This window comes from Oncorhynchus masou, chromosome 31 (assembly GCF_036934945.1).
Source record: "Oncorhynchus masou masou isolate Uvic2021 chromosome 31, UVic_Omas_1.1, whole genome shotgun sequence".
NCBI lineage: Eukaryota > Metazoa > Chordata > Actinopteri > Salmoniformes > Salmonidae > Oncorhynchus > Oncorhynchus masou.
This window is the reverse complement of record NC_088242.1, coordinates 16,142,136-16,169,654: the sequence shown is the minus strand read 5'-3', so window position 1 is coordinate 16,169,654 and position 27,519 is coordinate 16,142,136. Positions and strand designations below refer to the sequence as shown.

The 27,519-nt window shown below is 42.5% G+C and overlaps 1 protein-coding gene across 1 annotated transcript in view; it reads left to right on the top strand.

The window, feature by feature from the left end:
- The window catches only part of wdr27 (WD repeat domain 27), a 159,064-nt gene that overhangs the window by 67,471 nt on the left and 64,074 nt on the right, over nucleotides 1-27,519 (top strand). The window contains 1 exon segment of the mRNA XM_064952752.1: nucleotides 15,981-16,083. Within this exon segment, the coding sequence (XP_064808824.1) occupies nucleotides 15,981-16,083 (103 nt within the window).

The following is a 27,519-nucleotide window of genomic DNA, read 5'->3' as shown; positions in this document are numbered from 1 at the left end:
CAGCTAAGACAACGCAGGAGTGACTTCGGGATAAGCCTCTCAATGTCCTTGAGTGGCCCAGCCAGAGCCCGGACTTGTACCTGATCGAGCATCTCTGGAGAGACCTAAAAATAGCTGTGCAGCGACACTCCCCATCCAACCTGACAGAGCTTGAGAGGATCTGCAGAGAAGAATGGGAGAAACTCCCCAAATACAGGTGTGCCAAGCTTTTAGCGTTATACCAAAGAAGACTCGAGGCTGCAGTCGCTGTCAAATGTACTTCAGCAAAGTACTGAGTAAAGGGTCTGTTTAATTACATAAATGTGATATTTAATTTTGTTTTTTAATTTTTGGGGTAAAAACATGTTACGTCTGTTTTTGCTTTGTCATTATGGGGTATTGTGTGTAGATTGATGAGGGGGGAAAAACAGTTTAATCAATTTTAGAATAAGACTGTAACGTAACAGAATGTGGAAAAAGTCAAGGGGTCTGAGTACTTTCTGAATGCACTGTCTGAGTATTTGAATGGTAATTTGTAAAAAGCAAATATTTGATCAAATTGTATTTGAAAGTAAAATATTTATTTAAAATACTATTTTGGAATAACTGAGTTCAGTACGTGGTAAATTTGCATCAGTGTTTTTGAGTATTTTGAAATACTTTCCAAGTGTATTTCCAAATACATCCCAATATTCAACTACTTGTTTTTTCAAATAAAGGTTATCTGAATAGTTCTTTTGAAATGTATTGAAAAGTAATTCTACCCAGTACTGCCAGAGCAGGATAGGCCTCACCTAGGATTCTGGTTCCTCTCAAGGTTACTTCGTTCTAGGGACTTGTTCCTTGCCACTTTGCCCCTGCTTGATCTTTGAGATCTTGGCCGGGTTACTATAAAGCACTTTGTGATTGATAAATTGCTTCTCTCAATGAGGATTCCATTCTCTCTTATGAAAGGGCTTTCATTCTTCAACACTAAATCCTTCTCAGCAGGATCTGAATGTTCACAATAAAAAATTTATAACACCCCTTGTTTGGGATATAGGTCCCATTTCTGTCTATTCAAATACACATACATTATAATTAAATGAATTAAATGTCAAATGTAAACATTCCAAAGGAGTTGTGGCCTGTCGTGATCTAGCTGTTTAAGCCGCTACCTCTGGAGCGCATGTACGATGTACCTCTGCCAGCATGGGTTCAAATTTGACCCACTGCTTTTTCAGCACTCTCTCGCCTACCTTTCTCATCGGTCTCTCTCTATTCAATAAACAAAGTTGATTAGTATGGTATCTCCTTGACAAATGAATTTGAACTACGTTTTGTACATTTTGTTTTCCACCCTGTCCACCCTGTTTATAGATATCCACAACCTGCATGTATGCAGGTTATTGAGAGGTAGGTCTAGGCTAGAGTCATTGGCTCTGAGTAAGCCTATCCTATGTGGCTATCAATGCCAATTGATGTCGAACTCCACTTTGCTTTGGAATTTGAACACATTCTGTGTCTCATTCTTTTGTGTCTGAGCTGAGTGAGACTGCTTCCATTGCATGTGTTCTATCCAGCCCTGGGTTCAAACACTATTTGAAATATTTTTTAAATACCCTTACCGTTTAGTGTTGTCTGCCTGGAGTGCCAGGTTGGTGGGGGTTGCACTTTTGCACCAGGTAAGCTCAATCAAGTCCAGTTCTGGTCCTATCCAAGGCCCAGACAGTGTCTGTCAAAGCCTGATTCCGTTTAGATAAATATTTGTGCCCCGTTTCCAGGTCATGTTCTGGTCAGGGTCTTGTTCTACGGCCTGTCATATAGTGGTCCAATCCTGTCTCTCTCTGTGTGTGTATGTGTGTGTGTGATTGTCTCTTAGAGGAAGCCAAATGGTGGATGTGATATTGAAATATGTGTAAGGGCTTCATTCATCTCTCTTGTCATTCCCTTCGGTCTTAATCCTTGACAATATTATTGTTCATTGCTCAATTTAAGAATCTGCTGGCGCAACACTGCGTCTCAGCAAATCCAAACATAGTTTACATTTACTTGGTAGAAGTGGTGGGACAAGTTAAGGATAACTTGACCTTTTTCTTTTGTGGTGTGGCCTTGATGCTATATTATAAAGGCTGCACACCCTTGCATCCTACTCATCATGATCATTGTTCCGCGACAAAGACACATTTTTGTCTCCCTCCTCCACTCCATTTCACTTGTTGTCTTCTTCTTCTTCTTCCTGAAGATACGTATCAGGTTTGGGTTTGTTCTTCAAATGTCTGGTTCTTGTCAAGATGTCTTCCTGTACTCACAACCTATCACCTGACAGACAGTTTATTGAAACAGGTCAGGATATTTGATTTACCTCTGCCCCTAAGCCTAGGGTTAAAGGTCAATGTAGAAGCCTCCAAGGAATGTCTCATATTGATGATGTCAGACTATTTAATCATGCAGGTGCACACATGTGACAGGCAGCTGGTCATAACATTGGCCTATGTCAGTTCGTTAGTTATTAGTGTATATTTCCCTGAGCACTCTAATATTGTATTTATAACTAAACTGAGTTATTTTCCATTGTCTCAGGGTCTGTGTCCCAAATAAAACCCTTTTCCAGATAGTGCACTACTTTTGACAAGGGCCCATATGGATCTGGCCAAAAGTAGTGCACTGTATAGAAGATAGTAAGCCATTTGGGACATATTCATTGCCTTGCTATGACCATGTGTTGACATCATGTACCTGAAAGGATTTGGTACCAAAACCCAAAGAGCTCGGAAAAGCTTACATTTTTTCCTCAAGCTTCATTAAAAAATAAAGTGACATCATCTCAGTGAAAAGAAAGAGAAAAGTGAAAATGAAACATTTTGGCCATCAGTCATATACCTTTTCAGACAGATGGAAGTATATTTGCTTGCGTTGTGTCCCAAATGGTGCAAGATTGCCTATAGTGCATTACTTCTGACCAGATCCTTATTGCCCCCTTCGACCCTGGTCAATAGTAGTGTACTGCCCTTTCAGAAAAATCACCTAATTTCACACTCACATGAGTTGGAACACTTCACATGGGATCACATGTAGTTTCAAGTAATCAAGTGTTGCTTTACATGTCACCTGTTACCACATTAACTTCACATAAAATGGCGTGATTATATGAAAATGTGTTGAAATTCATGTTGTTTTTCCATAAGGGTGAATAGGGGAAAGGGTGCCATTTGGGACGAAGCCTTGGTCTATTTGCTAAGGATTTGTTCTATATAGACATTGGCCTCATTACAAGTGACCTGTAATGTCCCAATCTCATCCAACTCTTTAAACTGCTCCCTAATGGGTCACAAACCAGAAGTGACTATTGTGGCTCAGGAGAGGAGTGTGTGTGTGTGTGTGTGTGTGTGTGTGTGTGTGTGTGTGTGTGTGTGTGTGTGTGTGTGTGTGTGTGTGTGTGTGTGTGTGTGTGTGTGTGTGTCACTGGCGTAGCGTTATTTGAGCTTAACATTTACATTTACGGGTATTTCACAAGGGGAAAATATATACACTACTGTTCAAGAGTTTGGGGTTACTTAGACGTCCTTGTTTTTGAAAGAAAAGCACATGTTGTCCATTAAAATAACATCAAATTGATCAGAAATACAGTGTAGACATTGTTAATATTGTAAATGAGTACTGTAGCTGGAAATGGCTGTTTTTTAATGGAATATCTACATAGGCGTACACAGGGACACTATCAGCAACCATCACTACTGTGTTCAAATGGCACGTTGTGTTAGCTAATCCAAGTGTATAATTTTAAATGGCTAATTGATCATTAGAAAACCCTTTTGCAATTATTTTAGCACAGCTGAAAACTGTTGTGCTAATTAAAGAAGAAATACAACTGGCCTTCTTTAGACGAGTTGAGTATCTGGAGCATCAGCATTTGTAGGTTCAATTACAGGCTCAAAATGGCCAGAAACAAGGGACTTTCTTCTGAAACTCGTCAGTCTATTCTTCTTCTGAGAAGTTAAGGCTATTCCGTGCTAGAAATTGTAGAAACTGAAGATCTCGATCAACGCTGTGTACTAATGAAAACCAGTCAGTACACATCAGCGCTACATATCTCCTTCGCACAGAGTTGAACAGGCTTTTGATTGTGGCCTGTGGAATGCTGTCCCACTCCTCTTCAATGGCTGTTCAAAGTTGCTGGATAATGGCGGGAACTGGAAAATGCTGTCATACAGGTCAATCCAGAGCATCAAAACATGCTCAATAGGTGACATGACTGGTGAGTATTCAGGACATGGAAGAACTGGGACATTTTCCAGCATCCAGGAATTGTGTACAGATCCTTGCGAAATGGGTCTGTGCATTATCATGCTGAAACATAGAGTGATGGTGGCGGATGAATGACACGATAATGGGCCTCAGGGTCTTGTCACGGTATCTCTGTGCATTCAAATTGCCATCGATAAAATGCAATTGTGTTTGTTGTCCGTAGCTTATGTCTGCCTATACTATAACCCCACCGCCACCAAGGGGGACTCTGTTCACAACGTTGACATCAGCAAACCAATCACCCACACGACGCCATGCACATGGTCTTCAGTTGTGAGGCTGGTTGGACAAATTCTCTAAAACCACGTTGGAGGTGGCTTATGGTAGAGAAGTTAACATTACATTACCTGGCAACAGCTCTGGTGGACATTCCTACATTCAGCATTCCAATTGCATGCTCCCTCAACTTGAGATATCAGTGGCATTGCATTGTGTAAACAAAACTATACATTTTAAAGTGGCCTTTTATTGTCACCAGCACAAGGTGCAACTGTGTAATGATCATGCTGTTTAATCAGTTTCTTGATATGCCACATCTGTCAGGTGGATGGAGAAATACTCACTTAACAGGGATGCAAAAAAATTGTACGCACAATTTTTGAGAAATAATCTTTTTGTGTGAAATGAAACATGGGACCAACACTTTACATGTTGTGTTTATATTTTTTTTCAGTGTATTTTCTTGCAATAGCCCTCTTTGACTTTAAAGAATATTTCTCTCAAAACTGTGAGTTCTAAAAGATGTGTCTGGAGATTACGTGAACTCTGTCAGATTGGTCTAAAATCCTAAATGAATCGGGAATGAGCAGGGACAGTTATTCCAGAAGGACAGACCACTCATGGTCCATAAAGTTCTCTACTTTTGATAGATTTAAACAAACAATTGGAATCACCATGGTCACAAACAAACTATCAACTCCATCTGCCTGAAAGAAGAGGAATTTTGTTTCAAATATGTTACGTTTAATTAAGTTATAGTGTCACAAAGCAACAGAGGAAAAGCTAAATTGCTACTCTGCATACCACTTGAAGGAAGACGAAAAATGTGTTTTTTTGTCAAACATCAACTCAATTCCGTCAGAGCTGAAAGAGCCGATTGAATGGTTGTTTTTATTTGGGATTTTCAAATGAATCATGAATCATATTTTATAAATGTTTGAATTGAACTTGTATTTTGTATTGCAAAATGATGTCTGTTTTGAGTATCTGTTGTCAGTGGCTTGTCAACTCCGTCGCTGATTTGCTAACACCCTTAAGATTATATTGTTTGTCAATATTCAGAAAAAAATATTTTAATTGCTGCAACATATGCTTAAACAATTTACATATTTGCTGTTGAAGACCTAAGGGATACTGTTTGCTTTATAACCCAGAAGAGTATATGGTATATGTAATTGTTTTAAGAAGGTTATACCAGGGATAATTTTGCTACTTTGATTTTGAATTTGAATATATATCACAAATATTTGCTGATATTATATGTCATATTAGTGTGCATCCCAAACTGTCTGGATGCTGCAGATGATTTTGTGAGAAGAGCGATTTTCAGGATGCCTCCTGGTCTGACAAACTCTGTCACGACATAGGCAGATGCAGTGGATTGTGATGCATCCAATGCAACAAAAAACAACAGATACCTTGATTTTTATGGGGATTTTTGTATTATGCTAAATAACTTTCCACGTGGGTGCGGACATCGACCTCGGGCCTTGCGAGGGGACTGACTCAATGAAGTCAACAAATACATTTACATTTAAGTCATTTAGCAGACGCGTTTACCACAAGCGATTTACAGGCACAATTAGTGTTAAGTGCCTTGCTCAAGGGTTCATTGACAGATTTTTCACCTAGCCGGCTCTGGGATTGGAAACAGTGACCTTTCGGTTACTGGCCCAACGCAATTAACTGCTACCGTCTATGGAAAATGACTGGTCGTCCATTCTAAACAAGATGGTTGCTATGCATGATGGATAACGTTCTTGTCACTTGCTAGCTAGCTAGCTAGCTAGCCAACTTCAGCAAACTCCGTCACCTAGTAGCCAGCATCCCACTGTTATTCTTCTAATATAGTATGACCAGGAGTCATAGGAGAGCTAGGCTCCACTGGTAGGTGTCCAGCTAGAGACAGTTTATTGGACACAAATTAAGTCTAGTCTGGACTCAAACACCTAGTTCAATAGAGATTCTCCATTGAGCATAGTTTTATTCCAGGACTAGGCTTAATCTGTGTCCAGGAAATCAGCTCCTATTGTTACACAGCTGTTATTCATTTAGTTGGTTCTGCTCTTCTCTAAATATGTTATATTGTTTTTCCCAAAAATGAAATGTTTGCAAACATCTTCCTAGCGCTCCCAGGGTTGATGACACAGGGTCCAGAATGCACTGCAGGGCGGCCAGGCACACACGCACCCACCAGGCAGTCTGTTGCACCAGGCAATCTGTTGTTTGGTTCTGGTCCACTGATTGAAATATGAGGGATTTTTTAAATATAGTTGTTTATCTTAGTTGTCGTAATCTTTAATGCTAACGAGAATGAATCATGAATCATATTTTATAGCAGGCCCAAACTGGATTGTGAAGAGAAAATGAACAAAAGGCACAATATTAACATTGCTGGGTTCAAATACTATTTGAAATCATTTCAAATACTTCAGCTGGGCTTGATTGAGCTTGTGTGTTTCAATGGAACCAGTATATATTTTTTTCCAAAAGTGCCAACCCTGCCCACTGTTGTACTGTACTCCAGGAAGGTTGAAGCTGAATGCTGAACTTATTTTAAGAGATTTCAAATAGTATTTGAGCCCAGGACTGAAAGTGAGCTTTGCTGAATCCAAGTATCCTAAGTACTAAGTTATTAGTAATGTTGCCTGGCAGGCGAAGTAGGAACAAAAACTAATAAAAAGAAGGCAGGCCGTAAAGAAGCAGGCGGTCGGTTTGGGAAGGATAAACACATGCATGGACAAACATACGCACATGCGCAAACACACAAACCCACACAGACAGACAGACATACACACAGGATGAGAGCATTTGAATTAGTGTTCCATTTTTATTGTGACCTTTACGTTAATAAATGCCTTTGTGTCCCAAATGGCACTTCTGACCAGAGTAGTGCCCTAGATAGTGAATAGGGTGCCATTTGGGACTCTGATTAAGCTTTTCAGGGTAGGTTAAGCACAAGGGTAATATTCCCTGTGTGTTGTTTAAATTTAACTGTTGTCTACCTGTTGTCTACCAGGAAATACACACACACTCTTTCTCCCACTGGCACCACAGCTACCACTGAAACTTCAACGTTTTTGTACTATGGCTTCTCCTATTTGAATAGTTGCCTCAGTTGGCAGAAACTGGCTTTATAAGCCATGTAAACCACTGACCAGCATTTATTATTACTCAGCAATCTGTTATCCCTACACACGTCATAGTGTGTGCAGTTGTGGCCTCCAGCACATTTCCAAACAATGAGACAACAGCCCAGACGCAGCAAAAACCCCATTCCTCATAAATATGTGCTGGGTAACCAGTGATTCTGTGCCTGTAGTTAAAAGCCTCTCAGAGTAGCAGTGCTGATCTAGGATCAGGTGGGTTTGCCTTATTATGCATTTTGATTTAAATGCTAAACTGATCCTAGATCAGCACTCCTATTCTGAGATGCTTTGGGAATACAGGCCCTGAACATCACATCAGCATGCTTCCTGTTTCTGAGATGAAAGTGAATATCTAGCGGTCTGTTTCTGCTTAGTTCAGAAATATATTCAACTCCAAATCTGCTGGAAACCCCCACTGTTAAATCCATATTGTAATCTAGCATTATACACTGGAACTTTTAAAAAAGAAGGATGAGTAGAAAATACAACTCATTTTGGCCCAACTGCTTCCTTGCTAAAGGTGGTTGCATTACTTGACTGTCTCTTACAGGGATGACATCATGCAGTCTTGTTTCAAGAAAGGGAAGAAATAATCAAATAAAGCAAAAAAAGTAACTTTTTACATATTTTATCTTTACAGTGGTCTGCAAATTCAATTATGGTGGCTACAAAAACCTCTTATGGGAAAATGACTATGATATTATTCACCTAGCCTTTGAGGAGACACTGATTGAAGTGAATCTAGCATTAGCCATTTAGTAGCCAGATGATTTCTATGATTAGCTTGTTGATTATATTGACGAGTGACTCAGAGGACCAAGGTGGATTTAGTAACATCGTCGGCTCGGGTCCAAGGGGAACAGACCTTTCTATCCCTGTCTGGGTTAGTCATCAGCAGCATGCCACATTGTCATCACTCACACTCACTCACTCACTCACTCACTCACTCACTCACACACACACACACACTCACTCACTCACTCACTCACTCACTCACTCACTCACTCACTCACTCACACACTCACACACACACACACACACACACACACACACACACACACACACACACACACACACACACACACACACACACACACACACACACACACACACACACACACACACACACACACACACACACACGATGCATTGTCATTACTCAGACAATGCTGGGACGGTGTGTTGGACCAGACTCAGTTTCCTCCCCTTCCTCCTCCTCTACCACTTCCTCTCTGTGCTGTCATTGCTCAGTCAAAATATTATCCCCACACACTCTTCCTTCTCCTTTCCCTCCTCCTCCTGCCCTTTTCCTTTCCCTCCTCCTTCTCCGTTCCCTCCTCCTCCTCCCTTCTCCTTTCCCTCCTCCTCCTTCCTTCTCCTTTCCCCTTCCTCCTCCTCCTCCCTTGTCCTTTCCCCCTCCTCCTCCTTCCTTCTCCTTTCCCTCCTCCTCCCTTCTCCTTTCCCCCTCCTCCTCCTCCCTTCTCCTTTCCCTCCTCCTCCTTCCTTCTCCTTTCCCCTTCCTCCTCCTCCTCCCTTCTCCTTTCCCCTCTTCCTCCTCCCTTCTCCTTTCCCCCTCCTCCTCCTCCCTTCTCCTTTCCCCCTCCTCCTCCTTCCTTCTCCTTTCCCCTTCCTCCTCCTCCTCCATTCTCCTTTCCCCCTCCTCCTCCTCCCTTCTCCTTTCCCTCCTCCTCCTCCCTTCTCCTTTCCCCCTCCTCCTCCTTCCTTCTCCTTTCCCTCCTCCTCCTTCCTTCTCCTTTCCTCCTCCTCCCTTCTACTTCCCCCCCTCCTCCTCCCCTCTTCTCCTTTCCTTCCTTCTCCTTTCCCCTTCCTCCCCCTCCTCCCTTCTCCTTTCCCCTTCCTCCTCCTCCTCCCTTCTCCTTTCCCCTCTTCCTCCTCCCTTCTCCTTTCCCCTCCTCCTCCTCCCTTCTCCTTTCCCCCTCCTCCTCCTCCATTCTCCTTTCCCCTCCTCCTCCTCCCTTCTCCTTTCCCTCCTCCTCCTCCCTTCTCCTTTCCCCCTCCTCCTCCTCCCTTCTCCTTTCCCTCCTCCTCCTCCCTTCTCCTTTCCCCCTCCTCCTCCTTCCTTCTCCTTTCCCTCCTCCTCCTTCCTTCTCCTTTCCCCTTCCTCCTCCTCCCTTCTCCTTTCCTCCTCCTCCCTTCTACTTCCCCCTCCTCCTCCCCTCTTCTCCTTTCCTTCCTTCTCCTTTCCCCTTCCTCCCCCTCCTCCCTTCTCCTTTCCCCCTCCTCCTCCTACCTTCTCCTTTCCCCCTCCTTCCGTCTACTTTCCCCCCTCCTCCTCCCCTCTTCTCCTTTCCTTCCTTCTCCTTTCCTTCCACCCTCTCTCTCCTCCTCCTTCCTTCTCCTTTCCCTCCTTCTCCTTTCCATCCTCTTACTCTTACTGCTCAGTCACAGTGAGACAAAAAAGCATTAGGTCGTCTGTCTGTTATCAATCAAATGTATTTATAAAGCACTTTTTACATCAGCCGATGTCACAAAGTGCTTATTCAGAAACCCAGACTAAAACCCCAAACAGCAAGCAATGCAGATGTAGAAGCATTGTGGCTAGGAAAAACTCCCTAGAAAGGCAGGAAGAAACCAGGCTCTGAGGGGTGGCCAGTCCTCTTCTGGCTGTGCGCGGTAGAGATTATAAGAGTACTTGGCCATTAAGACCAGATTGTTCTTCAAGATGTTCATAGATGACCAGCAGGGTCAAATAATTAACACAGTGGTTATAGAGGGTGCAACAGGTCAGCACCTCAGGAGTAAATGTCAGTTGGCTTTTCATTGCCGTGCATTCAGAAGTCGAGAGAGAGACTCTAATCAACAGGTCTGGGATAAGGTAGTCCATCCAGTAAACAGGTCAGGGTTCCATAGCTGCAGGCAGAACAGCAGAAACTGGATCAGCAGCACGACCAGGTGGACTGGGGATGGGGACAGCCAAAGTTCATCAGGCCAGGTAGTCCTGAGGCAGGGTCCTATCTCTCAGGTCCTCCGAGAAAGGGAGAGAGAGAAAGCAAGAGAGAGATTGGAGAATTAGAGGGAACATACTTAAGATCACACAGGACACCAGATAAGACAACTGGACAGGAAGATCACGTCATTGACTCAACCCACTCAAGTCGAGTATAGCAAAAAAAAGCCTGGTAAGACGTCCCTCCCAGGGACGGCATGGGAGAACACAAGCAAGCCTGTGACTCAGCCCCCAGAGGCAAAAAGGCAAGGATGGTTCGTCACTCCAGTACCTTGCCATTCACCTTCACACCCCTGGGCCAGACTACACTCAATCATAGGACCTACATAAGAGATGAGTCTTCAATAAAGACCTAAAGGTTGAGACCGAGTCTGCGTCTCTCACATGGATCGGCAGACCATTCCATAAAAATGAAGCTCTATAGAGCTGTTTGCTTAGAAATTCTAGGAACAATAAGGAGGCCTGCGTCTTGTGACCGTAAAGTACGTGTAGGTATGTTGCAGTGGAGGCTGGTTGGAGGAGCTATTGGAGGACAGGCTAATTGTAATGGCTGGAATGGAATCTATACAATGCTACCAAACACATGGAAACAACATGTTTGACTCCGTTCCATTGATTCCATTCCAGCCATTAGAATGACCCCGTCCTCTTATAGCTCCTCCCACCAGACTCGTCTGGTACCAGTCTCTTACGGCAGGGCCAAATCGGAGATAGAGGTACGAGTAAGTCCATGTAATGCTTTGTAGGTTAGCAGTAAAACCTTGAAATCAGTCCTATGCCTAACAGGAAGCCAGTGTGGAGATGCAAGCACTGGAGTAATAAGATAAAGTTTGGGGATTCTAGTCAAGATTCTAGCATCCACTAGCACTAACTGAAGTTTATTTAGCGCTTTATCCGGGTTGCCGGAGAGTAGAGCATTGCAGTAGTCTAATCTAGAAGTGATAGAGCATGGATTTGTTTCTTTTCATAATATTTAGACTAAAGGTTTCTGATTTTTTTTGCAATGTTACAAAGATAGAAAAAAGCTGCTTTTGAAATGTTTTTGACATTTTTGTCAAAAGAGAAATCAGGGTCCAGACTAATGCTGAGATCCTTCACTGTTTTATTTGAGACAACTGTACAACCATTGAGATAAATTGTTAGATCAAACAGAAGATCTCTTTGTTTCTTGGGACCTAGAACTAGCATCTGTTTTGTCCGAGTTTAAAAGTAAAACATTTGCAGCCATCTACTTCCGTGTGTCTGAAACACACGTTTTCCAGGGTAGGCAATTTTGGGGCTTCACCATGTTTCATCATCAGTGTGATTGTAGATAGCGGTTAAGAGCGTTGGGCCAGGAACCGAGAGGTCGTTGGTTTGAATCTCCGAGCCGGCAATGTGGAAAAATCTACCATTCTGGGGGTTCATGACCTTTGACTTTGTAATGCCATCTTATTTTGTTTTGGCAACAAAGTTTCACCACGGTGGTAGAGCTTGCTAGTGTCTGTCAGCCTGTCTGTCTGGCTCACTGTCTGTCTGTCTACCTGTCTCTCTATCTGTTTGCCTGTCTGTCTGTATGTTGGTTGGTTTACACAATGTAAAATAAGGTGTTCACCCACACCACCATCCACATCTGTTATGGGCCCCTATGAGGACACCAGTCATTAGGTTTTACCTAGTTTTTGGTCTGATGAGATTATAATGTGAACGTCCAGGACACACACACACACACACACACACAACAGCCAACATTGTTCATTAGCAGAGAGCATGGCTCAGTTTGTTAGCCTGTCCTGCAGTAGAATTAAACCAGGGCTGCTGTCCAAACACTTAAAAGACACACCCTAACCCTCAGCCCTCAAATGAAGTGGACACTTCTGATGACGCATTATGACGTCTGACGAGTATACACTTGCATGGCGAGGGAAGGAGGAATGATTTTTAAATGGACCTAGAAATACGTCACTCGTTCATCCCGCGATTATTGTGTTTTCAGCCACCGGTAGCTTGTGGTGCTTTATATGTGCTACAGTCAATTATGACTGTATGTCTACTTATATTAAATATATCATTATTAATATACACCTACTGTATGATAGCTAGCAAAGGATTTAGCTAGCTAACGTTAGCCTGCCTAGCTGGAACTTCTGAAGAAGGAAATGCTTTTATTTCTACAATTTCCAAAAGACAACCAAACAAAAACATATTTACTTTTTACGAGACGTGTTTGTGGTTCCGTCATGTGCAATAGTAGCAATTTATTTGCATTCGTTTTTACTTACACTTGTATGTTGACTTCTCCATTGATGTTGTTTTTAAGTTTTCACTGACTTTTCTTAGTGGATGTACAATCGTCACAAATTGAATTATGGGGTGTTTCAGGCCCCCGGAGTGAACATAATTGTACACGCACAAAGCCGATTAAAAACGAGGGCTGAGGGGCTTACGTTGCAAACTTCTCTTGCTTGGCTAATCATTTGGCCTGCCCGCCAAGATGGCGACGGGGATTCCCCCAAGGGCATAAGGCGAGGGTAAGTGGACGAGGGTGTGTCTTTTAAGTGTTTGGACGGCAGACCAGGTGAATCCAGGTGAAAGCTATGATACCTTATTGATGTAACCTGTTAAATCCACTTCAATCATTGAAAACTAAGGGGAGGAGGCAGGTTAAAGAATGATTTTTAAGCCTTGAGACAACTGAGACATGGATTGTGTATGTGTGCCATTCAGAGGGAAAATATTGAAGTGCCATTGAATGGGGTATGGTAGTGAGTGTTTCAAGAACTGCAACGCTGCTGTGTTTTTCACGCTCAACAATTTATCATGTATATCAAGAATGGTTCACCACCCAATGGACATCCAGCCAACTTGGCACAGCTGTGGGAAGCATTGGAGTCAACATGGGCCAGCATCCATGTGGAACGCTTTCCACACCTTGTAGAGTCCATGCCCCGATGACTAAAGGCTGTTCTGAGGACAAAAGGGGGGTGCGGTGCAACATAATATAATGTTTTGTATACTCAGTGTATATGTATATGAAGGTGTGTAAGGCAGTAGTTACAGATGTCACATTTACATAAGTATTCAGACCCTTTACTCAGTACTTTGTTGAAGCAATGATTACAGTCTTGAGTCTTCTTGGGTATGACACTACAAGCTTGGCACACCTGTATTTGGGTAGTTTCTCCCATTCTTCTTGGGTATGACACTACAAGCTTGGCACACCTGTATTTGGGTAGTTTCTCCCATTCTTCTTGGGTATGACACTACAAGCTTGGCACACCTGTATTTGGGTAGTTTCTTCCATTCTTCTCTGCATAGCCTCTCAAACTCTGTCAGGTTGGATGGGGAGCTTCGCTGCAGAGGTCTCTCCAGAGATGTTCGATCGGGTTCAAGTCGGGGCTCTGGATGGATCATTCAAGGACATTGAGACTTGTCCCAAAGCCATTCCTGTGTTGTCTTGGTTGTGTGCTTAGGGTTGTTGTCCTGTTGGAAGGTGAACCCTCACCCCAGTCTAAGGTCCTGAGCAGGTTTTCTTTACTCCATTTATCTTTCCCTCGATCCTGACTAGTCTCCGAGTCCCTGCCTTTGAAAAACATCCCCAGTGTTCCTCCAGACGTGACGCTTGGCATTCAGGCCAAATAATTCATTCTTGTTTCTCATGATTTGAGATGCCTTTAGGTGCCTTCTGGCAAACTCCAGGCTGTCATGTGCCTTTTACTGAGGAGTGGTTTCCTTCAGGCCATTCTACTATACAGGCCTGATTGGTGGAGTGCTGCAGAGATTGTTGTCCTTCTGGAAGGTTCTCCCATTGCCACAGAGGAACTCTGGAGGTCTGTCCGATTGACCATCAGGTTCTTGGTCACCTCCCTGACCAAGGCCCTTCTCCCCTGATTACTCAGTTTGGCCGGCCAGCTCTAGGATGTGTCTTGGTGGTTCCAGACTTCTTCCATTTAAGAATGATGGAGGCCACTGTGTTCTTCAATGCTGCAGAATGTTTTGTGCTTTGACACAATCCTGTCTCAGAGCTCTACAGACAACTCCTTCGACCTCATGGCTTGATTTTTGCTCTGACATTCACTGTCAACGGTGGGACCTTATAGACATGTGTGTGCCTTTCCAAATCATGTCCAATCAATTACATTTAGCACAGGTGGACTCCAATCAAGTTGTAGAAACATCTCAAGGATGATCAATGGAAACAGGATGCACCTGAGCTCAATTCCGAGTAGCAAAGGGTCTTAATACTTATGTAAATAAGGTAAACATTTCTTAAAACTTGTTTTCGCTTTGTCATTATGGGTTATTGTGTCTAGATTGATGATGCTAATTTTTTATTGAATCCATATTAGAAAACGTCTCTAACGTAACAAAATGTGCAAAAAGGGAAGGGGCCTAAATACTTTCCAGATGCACTGTATATAGGATGTCCCTTGACTATAATACAGTATTATACATACTATACATACTGTATGTGCAGTCCTTTCAGAAGCATTGGAGTCAACATGGGCCATCATCCCTGTGGAACCCTTTCGACACCTTGTGGAGTCGATGCCCCGATGAATTGAGGGTGTTTTGAGGGCAACGTGTTCCCAATGTTTGGTGTACTCAGTGTATGTTTATATTTTACAGACTCTGACATCGCTCGTTCTGATATTTCAATTTTTTTCTGTATTATGTGTGTATAGTTTTTTATTAGATTTTTATTGCTAGGGATTACTGCACTGATGGAGCTAGAAACACAATAATTTCACTGCACCAGCGATAACATCTATAAATCTCTGTACACGACCAATAAACTTGGATTTTATTTGGTACTGTAACTCATTGGGCACCACTCCCCCGTTGACACCTGGGAACCCTTGTTTTCTGCTGAAAGGAGCTTGCTCTGGGGTGCAGTGGCACTTTGCTGCTAGACTAGGTTAGTTCCTAGTCCCTAAGGGTAGCAGAATAAATGTGATATTTGATACTGCCTCTCCTTGAGATCTCAATGGTGAGATGTTTGACATTTTACATCCTCCTAAATCAGTATGTTTGTGTGTGTGTTCTGAACTAGGCATTTTTGCAACTAGTGGAAATATTTGGCATCCTGGGTAACCACACACACACAAACACAACCACCCAATATGAATGACTGTGGATACCAGGACTGAGGCCATCGTTTGCAAATGTATTGTGAAATCTGTATTGTGAAATAATGTATTTTAATGTTTCAAAATGGTATTTTATTGTATGTTGCAGCCTTAATGGGTAATGGGGATCCATAATAACTGAAATACAACACACCTAAATAAATCTAAGCAGAATCATGAAATGTCACTACTGATTTGCCCTTTCAAATAGAGCAGCAATAGTAGTTTTCATTGGCATTCTTTAAATCTCCCACTGTTTTCTCTCCATAGGTGTGTGCGGCGTTATGAGAACCACTTGAATCGCTGTCATCCCTGCACCACAGCCTTTTCACCCTGTGGACGATTCATTGCTTCTGGCTCTGAAGATAACTGTGTGAGTGGTGGTTCCTTCCTACTTGTCCTCCCTCTCCTCCTCCTCTTCCTTTCTCTCCCTCTATTCCTCCTCCTCTTCTGTCTCATCATCCTCCTTTCTATGGAAAAGCGTGACCTGGTATGGAAGTTAAAAGGTAGGAGTTGAAATACAGGTGGAGAGTCAGAGGTTCGTGTTACTGGATTTCACAGGCTTCGTCCTCTCCCCTGCACTAATCATTTTTGACACCATCTAAAATACCTTCACTACCTGTAATAAGTCTGAAATATCTTCACCTAGAGTTGTTTAATGTTAAAGTGACACATGACACATCAGGAAATGTAATGGAAAGCATCTACGATGTGATGTCAAGGGCCACCAGCCCTGGTCTGCATAAAGCGCTGTAATATGTCTTAAATACCGTTAACTGGAGTCTGTACTGTATGGTGTCACAGGCCATCACCCTACGTTGTAATGGCTGTAGTAAATCATGCAAAGGATTGCCATGAATTTGACAGTAACTTAAAGGGAGCAAGGTGGCAAGTGCAATCCTGTATTTCATATTACAGTAGGTGCATTTGTTTTATGTTACAGTGACACAGTCATTTATTTTATGTAAATATTTTTTCTGTGTCCCACAGAGAATAGGAAGCACTACCATTGTACACAACATTAAAGACATGCTCCGGAACCTTTGAAACCTCCCGCTTTGGGCTGGATGTGTCAATGTGTAGTTCATACATGCATAATCTATGATCAGAATTACTGTTTTACCTCAATTAGCCACAAAATCCCTAGTTTGAAAGCAACTGTTTTTCTGGAAGCTTTCCCTACATTTCCTCCCGTGGGGGCCAACCCCCAAGCAATTTGAGTTCTAGCCAATGATCTTCAGCCCCTCACCATTTGAATGACAACTAACAAGTTGCACACACATCAGCAGAGCGAGAGAGAGCAATGACGTGGTGCAAATATCTGCACATAGGTGACGTAGTACGCAATTTCCAGCTCAAGAGCACTACTTTCACTATTGGCTAAAAAGTATACAAAAGTACCGGAGAATCACTTTAAATACGGCCAATGACCAGTTTTATGTCTTTGGTACATTCACCTAGAGTTGTTTGATGTTAATCTGACAATGGAATGACATGACTCATGCTTTTTCCAAGACAGTCCCACAGAGAATAGGAAGCAAGAGGAATGCTTGTCATTGTAACGGTTTTCTTCTGGGGAAAGAGAGGCGGACCAAAATGCAGCGTGGTTAGTTTTGTCCATCTTTAATAAAGATGAAAATACAACAATCTACAAAACAAGAAACGTGAAAAAAAACGAAACAGTCCTATCTGGTGCCACAAACACAAAGACAGGAACAATCACCCACAAAACCCAACACAAAACAGGCTGCCTAAATATGGTTCCCAATCAGAGACAATGACTAACACCTGCCTCTGATTGAGAACCATATCAGGCCAAACATAGAAATAGACAAACTAGATACACAACATAGAATGCCCACCCAGCTCACGTCCTGACCAACACTAAAACAAGGAAAACACACACGAACGATGGTCAGAACGTGACAGTCATGGCAAGCGCATCACTGGCAAATCAATGCATGTGTGTGCATGCATGTGTGCAAGGCCGGCTCTAACCTTATGGGGTCCAAAGCTAAATGTTGTTAAGGGCCTCCAGACCTCATGGGCAAAACATTTTAGTGGCCCCCCTCTTGATGGCAAAGAGAAAAAATATAATTGTAGAGTCAATTTCCTGTAGTTCTCCACATTTTGCCACGGGAAAAATGTTGCAGTTTTAAAGCAAGTTTGCTGCAATTTGACTCATTTTGTCATGGGGCAAAGAGAAACATTTGCAGTTTTACAGTTAATTTTCTGCAATTCTACACATTTTGCCATGACTTATACCATGTTATTATGACATCTGGGTGAGAGTAACTAACAAAATCCCTGCGTGCCCAATTTGGTAATTCAACCATGATTACTAAAAGTATAGACGGCTGACTAGACTCATTTACCAATCTAAGAACGTTTAGCTGTCATGGAATGGCAGTGTTAATTTCATCAACAATAACTATGAGGAAATGTGCTCATCAACGACTTATTCCTGAATTAAACTATGACGATAGCTAGAAGAGATGCCCTGGAAAAACCCCGCAAACTATTACAAATTACTTTTCATTTTAGTTGATGAAAATGGGACGAGACAAGAATTCCATGTGAGACTAATGGGCATTTCATTTGACATGAAGCTCCCTTTCATCTCTTTTGTCCAATCATACGCCAGCATATATGCATAATATTTCAGGTAATCCTCTCATTGGCAGTTGTGACTTGACTTGTATCTAACCTCAACTAGAAACAATGTTTACTCTCTTACTTTCTTGTAGGCAATGTTTTCTTTGATCACGACAGAAGCTCTATTTTCCCATGTGTGCTGTTATTCATTAGTCTGTGTTGACGCACTTCCATTGTAGTCCACAAATGCGAGTTGCAGTTGCTTTTTGTTGTTGCTATTTGTTGAATATTAGGAGTACAGTAGTACTTCTGGCATTTTTGTAAGCCTCAAAATCTCCCCTGTCATTCACTCCCTTGACAGTTATGGCTGTGAGATTTTAGTCATTTAGCAGACTCTCTAATCCAGAGCGATTTACAGTTAGTGAGTGCATACATTTTAATACTGGTCCCCTGTGGGAATTGAACCCACAACTCTGGCACCATGCTCCACCAACTGAGCCAAAGACGAGACTAAAATAGTCCAGTTTTAGTCGACTGATAATAATTCAAACTAACTATGGATGAAATTACAAACATTTTACTAAGACTAAAATTAAAATAGCTGCCAAAATTAACAATGACATGGGCTATTTGAGTCTCTGTCAGTGACTGACATAAAAAGAGAAAAACTGCTGATCCAGAGTTCCCCAATTTTTTATTATTGTCAAAGAATGGGTGGGGGCCCCCTAGCAGCCGTAGGGCTGTAGGCGGTCGCTTATGTTGTTTATGCCTGGAACCGACCCTGCATGTCTGTGTGCTTGCATGTGATTTCCAGGCAGTTCATTCCAGTGTATGTGTGTTTGTCGTTAATTTGTTTGCGCATGTTTGTGCATGCATGCATGTGTGTGTGTGAGAGGGCATCTAGACAAAGCAGTCCAGATTTACTGCAGTACAATGCCTTCTTTTCCTTTTATCTCCTGATAGAGATGGATTTGCAGAAGAATGCTTTCTGTTCTGGGTGTATAATTTATACGCTGGCATCCGATTTGAGTTATAGGCTCAAATTGAGTTATAACGCTGTTATGGGTAACTTCTAAAGCTCCGACTTTACTTTATCGACAAGCCTTGTGCGCCATCTGGGCTAAAGGCCAAACTGCAGAATGCTTAAGATTATGGACAGGGGCACACTCAACTACTGTAAATATAGAGCTCAGGTGAAAAGGTTGATGCACTCTAGTGCATATTTTGTCTTGAGCGGATGGTCGGGGGGCCAGAACATAATTACTAATAATTTGTTGACTACAAATTGACTACAATAATTTATTGACTACAGATATAATATTTGATTAAAACATAATCATTTCAAACCTTGATTACATTTGTATATGATCACGTCTCTCTATTATGCGTGGCAATACATGGGAACAGATTTCCTAAATTAAAATCCCTTGGAGCTGATTTCCTGGTGTTTTTTTTCAGCATTTTATGTCTGAAGAAATATATAATAATAATACCCTGTTTTATTTTTACTCAGGAAACAAGTTAAAACCACGGTCTGCCAGTTGGGGTGTAGCCTTAGTTGCCTGCCTATGAAACAACAAAACGCGCTGCTGGTGGTTTAGGTGCATGTAGTTGTACAATACATGGTAAACATGGCACAGTACATGGCACATACACATGCCATACTCTTCTGTTATTTCCATGACGGACACCTTTTAAACCTGCTACAGAATAGGTCTTCCCTCTTCTTGCTGTACAAAACATTGTCTGCGTCCCAATTCTCCACCCTTCTCCCCGTCATGGATTTACAAATGGTGGAAACCCAAAGCCAGTGCTTACCCCAATCCAATGCTTTCCAATTCATGACGGGGAATGTGAGAGACAAAGACTGTCATGGAATTGGATCTTCAAAGGCCAGAATACACATACTCACCTCAGATTTTTACCACATGGCAAAGCGAAAGGGGCTCATTCCTGAACGATGTGTAGAGGTCACAAATCCACGTTCATTGTCACATTTTATTTGCTCTCTCTTCCCTCTTTCTTCACAGTTTTTTTCTCTTCCAATCGTGTCTGTCTTTCCTCTGGACTTCTGAGTAAATCTAATCTCTGGTCTTTTATTGAGCAGCTGCTTTGTGTTTAGTGTTCCCTTACGGAAAAAGCACATGAATTTCACGTGAATACATGTGAAGTGTTCCAAAAACACATGTTTTTATGTGATCACATGATCTTATGTGAGGTTAATGTGATAACAGGTGACAACCACAGGAGTTTGGTGGCATCTTAATTGGGGGGGACGGGCTGGTGGTAATGACTGGAACAGAATGGGCGGAATGCTATCAAACACATGGTTTCCATGGTTTCCATGTGTTTGATGCCATTCCATTCTCTCCGTTCCAGCCATTATTATGAGCCGTTCTCCCCTCAGCAGCCTCCACTGGTGAGAACATGTAAAGCAACATGTGATCACGTGTGAAGTGTACCTAAAACACATGTTTTCACGTTATCACATTTTGCTTTACATGTTCTCACCAGTGGAGGCTGCTTCGCGGTGTAATAATGGCTGGAATATGTAAAAACTTGATAATGTGTAAAGTGTTCCTAAAACACATGATTTAACATGTTAAATTTCATGTGAAATGATGTGATTTTCAATGTGAAATCATGTGGTTTTTCTGTAAGGGTTGATCCTCTCTATGACTGGTGCCAAACCAGTGCCAGAACTATCTAAACAATTCATCCCTCCCAACCAAGACAACAGTCAGTGTTCCTACATGAAGTCATCGTGTTGAGCTGGGGAGTTATGTTAACCTTCTTAACAGGCCACTGAACAGTAAAACAGAACACTGGAACATCATTTTGAAATAGTACACTACCGATGTCACAAGAATTCATTCTTCAGAAGATTAGTCACTGGAGCTTGGAACTTCTTCCATGTTTGTCCAGTGTTGTCATTGCTAGGCCACTAAACAGTCCACTAGAACACTGAATAGATCAAGAGATCAAGATCAGTTTATCCATCCAATTGTACACAAGGTCCAATGAAAATGTAACTTCCACTTTATCCCAACGCTTACGAAAGACACACTTATGCATACACATACAGGTTGGAGCAGGAGGCTGCCACACTACAGTGTCCCTGGAGCAGTTTGTGTGGGAGTTTAAATGCCTTGCTCCAGAACTGATGAGTATATCCGTCACAACCATTCATCCCTCCCAACCAAGACAACAGTCAGTGGAACTTCTAATCCATGGCTGTCTACTAGCACAGTTGTGTTGAGAGACAGAGTTGTTGGGAAGTTCTGTTCAATTGGCTTCAGGGTCACTAAACAGTAAAGCAGCACAGTCGATTGAACATTGAACTGAATAAACCACTTCAGTAGACCACTTCAGTAGACCACTAGAGTAGACCACTAGAGTAGACCACTGAACCAATGATACGTTTAACCGTCAAACATTTATCTTTTAAGCTAGAGCACGAATAGAACATTGAACCCTTGGGTATAGGCCTATAACTTTTAACTTTTAAGTCAAGCACTTTCTTGTTCTACAAAGAACTTCAACACAGTTATCGTGTTTTGGTGTACAGATAAAATATATGAATGCATGTAGTAGCTATTTTGGTGGCCTGGTGAGTCCAATTCCTTGAAGATGACTGTTCAATTTAGTATTTTAAAGAGTTGGCTCAACATAGCTTCTTGCCATGTGTGGACCAGACTCAGTAAGAGATTTAATTTGTATAAAAGAGTTGTTAGTGAAAGACATGAAAGCGTCCACTTGCCATTCAACATTTAGCTGGTTAGGACAATGTACTAAAATGGGATAGATTGCTTCCACCAATTTTAATTAGTCAGGTAGGTGAGAGGGTCAAGCACACTCAACTCGAGCTCTGTAACTCAAATGTTAGTTAAAGAGAAAGTACAAGGCCCTGGGAACCATCACAACCTAAGAGGTCTACAACTCAGTCCAGTCATGAAGCTTATTTTAGATGGCTGTTGAGCAAAGACGGTGAATAGCACCCTGGTGGTTTGGTAATAAGAAACCCAGACCTTAAACTATGTGGTTTGAATGCTTCTTTCTCCAGGTATAAATCTTGCCCTGGTTTTGGAGGTCAAAGCGAATACGTTTTTCCCTCCCTTCACTCAGTGATATATATCTGTAATATAACCGAGCATGTTCTTCAGCCAAATCTTTGTGCCAGATGACTCGATCAACTGTCTCGATTGATGTTTTGTCTTGTATCCTCATCCCAATGGTGTTTGTTTACTTATGAATTCATGATTGTTTGTTATTTAGAGTGCATGATGTACAGTACATCTAACAGTACATCTAACAGTACATCTAACAACAAATGTAGAGATGTTATAGAAAGATGAGAGGCTGGTTACACAGTTTAGATGTTTGTAGAAAGATGAAAGGCTGGTTATACAGTTTAGATGTTTGTAGAAAGATGATAGGCTGGTTATACAGTTTAGATGTTTGTAGAAAGATGATAGGCTGGTTATACAGTTTAGATGTTTGTAGAAAGATGAGAGGCTGGTTATACAGTTTAGATGTTTGTAGAAAGATGAAAGGCTGGTTACACAGTTTAGATGTTTGTAGAATGATGAGAGGCTGGTTATACAGTTTAGATGTTTGTCGAAAGATGAGAGGCTGGTTATACAGTTTAGATGTTTGTAGAAAGATGAGAGGCTGGTTACACAGTTTAGATGTTTGTAGAAAGATGAAAGGCTGGTTATACAGTTTTTTTTTGGTCTGATGACCTGACGAGTCTCAGGTATAAAACATGGGGGTCACTCCATGTCAATTCAACGAAACCGTGAACTCCACCAATCTCAGATCGTGAAACTTCAAATGATGAGAATCAGATAATACAAAGATACAGGCGTCCTTCCTAACTCAGTTGCTGGAGAGGAAGGAAACCGCTCAGGGATTTCACCATGAGAACAATGGTGATTTTAAAACAGTTACAGAGTTTAATGGCTGTGATAGGAGAAAACTGAGGATGGATCAACAACATTGTAGTTATCCACAATACTAACCTAAATGACAGAGTGGGAATAAGAAAGCCTGTACAGAATTAAAAAAAAATCTAAAACATGCATCCTGTTTGCAACCAGGCACTAAAGTAATACTGCAAAATATTTGGCAAAGCAATTCACTTTTTGTCCTGAATACAAAGTGTTATGTCTGGGGCAAATCCATTACAACGCATTACTGAGTACCACTCTCCATATTTTCAAGCATGGTGGTGGCTGCATCATGTTATGGGTATGCTTGTAATCGTTCAAAATAAAAAATAAACAGAATGGAGCTAAGCACAGGAAAAATCCTAGCGGAAAACCTGGTTCAATCTGCTTTCCACCAGACATTGGGAGATGAAGTCACCTTTCAGCAGTACAATAACCTTAAACACAAGGCCAAATGTACACGGGAGTTGCTTACCAAGAAGACAGTGCATTTTCCTGAGTGGCTGAGTTAGTTTTTACTTAAATCTACTTAAAAATGCATTCCCTCCTTCAACCCATTTGTTTTTTAGGGAGGATTTGACATATTATGTCCCTATAGTGCCTCTCATGGTATTTTTTCCAATGCAACATTTTTGTTGAGGCAGAGTTGTTTTAATTACTTTTCCAGACTAGTGAGGATCAAACTGTGTCTGTAAGACATCCAAGATTTTCTGAAGAATCCCTTCTTCTCCCTAGCCGACTTTACCTTCCTTTTTTTCTTCTGTGTGTTTGGTGAAAGCAGTGGAATAATATATGGATGCTGATGGTTGTCAGATTATTAATCGCAGGGACTTGTCTTCTCTCGATGAAGCAACAGAAGTTTGAGAGCATCTCCTTTGAGAGTGGACGCTTCCAGGCATTTCCTGGCAGCCGGTGGGGCTTGGTGAAGCGTGTACGGTAGTGAGCTACACCATACTTTATTTGTGACCGCCCTGAGAGTGGCGTGAGCCAGAGGCATTTGTATTTGTCTTCGTATTTAACAAGACAATCATGGAAAAAGAACTCTCAAAAAAGAACTGAACACCCCCCAAAAAGACTCCCTAAAAATTTAAATTGTGTTAGGGCCTATATGATATGACACAGTTTCCACACACTCAAATAAGAACAGAATGTAGGCAAGTACACTAGAACAAAGCTGTTATCAGAAGGCTTCGGGATTCAGTGTGTATGCCTGAACTTTAACTGTAAAGTTGGATGTTCAGCTTACACAACTCCCAGTGTTGAGGGAAAACTATCTCTCAATCAAAAAATAAAAACAATTAAAAAAATAACATTGATTATTTTCTTTGTTTTTAGAGCTTAGTTTGTTGTCAAAAATAATATGACAATTCAAGTAAAACAGGATTTTATTAAGTTAAAAGGAAAATTGAAATCATGTGCCTTTTAAACAGCTTGGAAAATTCCAGAAAATGGCATGGCTTTAGAAGCTTCTGATAGGCTAATTGACATCATTTGAGTCAATTGGAGGTGCACCTGTGGATGTATTTCAAGGCCTACCTGCAAACTCATTGCCTCTGCTTGACATCATGGGAAAATCAAAAGAAATCACTCAAGACCTCAGAAAAACAATTGAAGACCTCCACAAGTCTGGTTCATCCTTGGGAGCAATTTCCAAACGCCTGAAGGTACCGCGTACTATTGTTTGTACAGATGAGTATAAACACCATGGGACCACGCAGCCGTCATACCACTCAGGAAGGAGACGTGTTCTGTCTCCTAGAGATGAACGTATTTTGGTGCGAAAAGTGCACATCAATCCCAGAACAACAGCAAAGGAGCTTGTGAAGATGCTGGGGGAAACCGGTACAAAAGTATCTATATCCACAATAAAACAAGTCTTATATCGACATAACCTGAAAGGCCGCTCAGCAAGGAAGAAGTCACTGCTCCAAAACTGCAATAAAAAAGCCAGACTACGGTTTGCAAATGCACATGGGAACAAAGATCGTACCTTTTGGAGAAATATCCACTGGTCTGATGAAACAAAAAAATAACTTTTTGGCCATAATGACCATCGTTATATTTGGAGGGAAAAGGGGGAGGCTTGCAAGCCGAAGAACACAATCCCAACCGTGAAGCCTGGGGGTGACAGCATCATGTTTTGGGGGTGCTTTGCTGCAGGAGGGACTGGTGCAATTCACAGAATAGATGATGTCATGAGGAATGAAAATTATGTGGATATATTGAAGCAACACCTCAAGACATCAGTCAGAAATGTATAGCTTGGTGACAAATAGTTATACCTGAAATGTTTGACCCAGTTAAACAATTTAAAGGCATTGCTACCAAACACTAATTGAGTGTATGTACATTTCTGAACCACTGAGAATGTGATGAAAGAAATTAAATCATTCTCTCTACTATTATTCTTACATTTCACATTCTTAAAGTAAAGTGGTGAATTTTTATTTTTCATTTTTACTATGATTAAATTATTAAATGTCAGGAATTGTGAAAAACTGAGTCTAAATGTATTTGGCTAAGGTGTATGTGTAAGGAGTGTGTACTGGTGGCAGAGAAGTCAGGTGCAGGAGAGCAGAGACTGTGTTCCTACGGCACAGTTTAATAATAACAGCGCCCAGTGTTAACCTGTGAGGGGGGAAGATCTGTAAAAAAATCCACCGACAGGTGCGACCAATGCCGTTGTGGAACGGGTAAGGGGTGTAGCTTCCCTCTGGGCAGGTGCCTAGGTGCCTTACACTGGGCGCACACCAAGCAGGAGGAAACATAAACCCTCACGTCCTTAGCCAATGTAGGCCACCAGTACCACCCGCTCAAACAGTGCGCTGTCCGACCGATCCCAGGATGACCAGAGGAGGGTGACGTATGGGCCCAATTGATCAAACGGTCACGAACAGCAGACGGGATGTACAGACGCCCAGCGGGACACTGGATGGGAGAGGGCTCTGCACGTAACGCCTGCTCAATATCCGTGTCCAGCTCCCACACTACCGGCGCGACCAGGAAGGAGGCGGGGAGTATGGGAGTGGGATCCATGGGCCGCTCCTCTGTGTCATACAACCGGGACAATGCGTCTGCCTTCACGTTCTGGGAGCCTGGTCTGTAGGAAAGAGTGAACACAAAACGGGGCCAGACCCTAATGGTCGACTATCTAAGGCGTGAACGGGCAAGGGCACAGCCACGGGAACAATAGGGTTCCCTAAACTATGGGCGAACGATTTATCTATAAAATTCCCAGCCACGCCTGAATCGACAGTGCCTTATGCTGGGAATGCAGGGAAAACTCAGGGAAAGTGACATACACAAACATATTTGCAACAGAGGGCTCTGGGTGAGAATGGTGCTGGCTCACCTGGGGTGGCTCCAGAGCGCCCTGTCTGTTGCCTCGATACCCAGAGGAACCAACCCGGCACCAACCGGCAGTGTTCCCTCTGTGGCCACAGATGGTGCACCGCCCCTCCCAGCTCCATGGGTATCGGAGAGGGGGTGTGGGGGGTTCGAACCAACAGACCCCGATCTGCAGGGCTTTCCCGGTGAGGCACGAAACGAGGGCGGACACCCTATCACGCCCCGAAGTAGCCGGGTGGACGGTTGCCAGGTATAATTCCAGCTGTAATAGGATCCCCTGGCAGTTCGCAGCCTTCCCATCATATTCCTGGGGAAGGGAGAGACTAATCCCACTGGGTCCAGGAGAAGGAGGGGTGAGTAGTGGAGACCGCGGTTGTGCTGGTGGAGGCGCTGGGTGAACTCCCTGTCTCTTCCAGTGGTCCATTGTCTGGACAACGCGTTCCATGGCGGTGCCAAGATGGTGGAGTATTGCTGCGTGCTCCCGGACGCTCCTCCACCCCTATACCCGGGGTTCCTGCTCCTGCTGACTCCATAAGTATGGGTCCGGAATTATGTAACGAGTGCGTACTGGCGGCAGAGAAGTCAGGCACATGAGAGCAAAGACTGTGTTCCAAAGGCGCAGTTTAATAATAAAAATCACCATGAACAAAAAAATATATACAATGGGACAAAACCCCTTCGCACGCCAGACATAACGTGCACATACACTTACAATAAACAATTCCGGACAAGGACATGGGGGTTAACAGAGGGTTAAATACACAACATGTAATTATGGAATTGGAACCAGGTGTATGGGAAGACGAGACAAAACAAATGGAAAATGAAAGGTGGATCTGCGATGGCAAAAAGGCCAGCGATGTCGACCGCCGAACACCACCCGAACAAGGAGTGGGACCGACTTCGGCGGAAGTCGT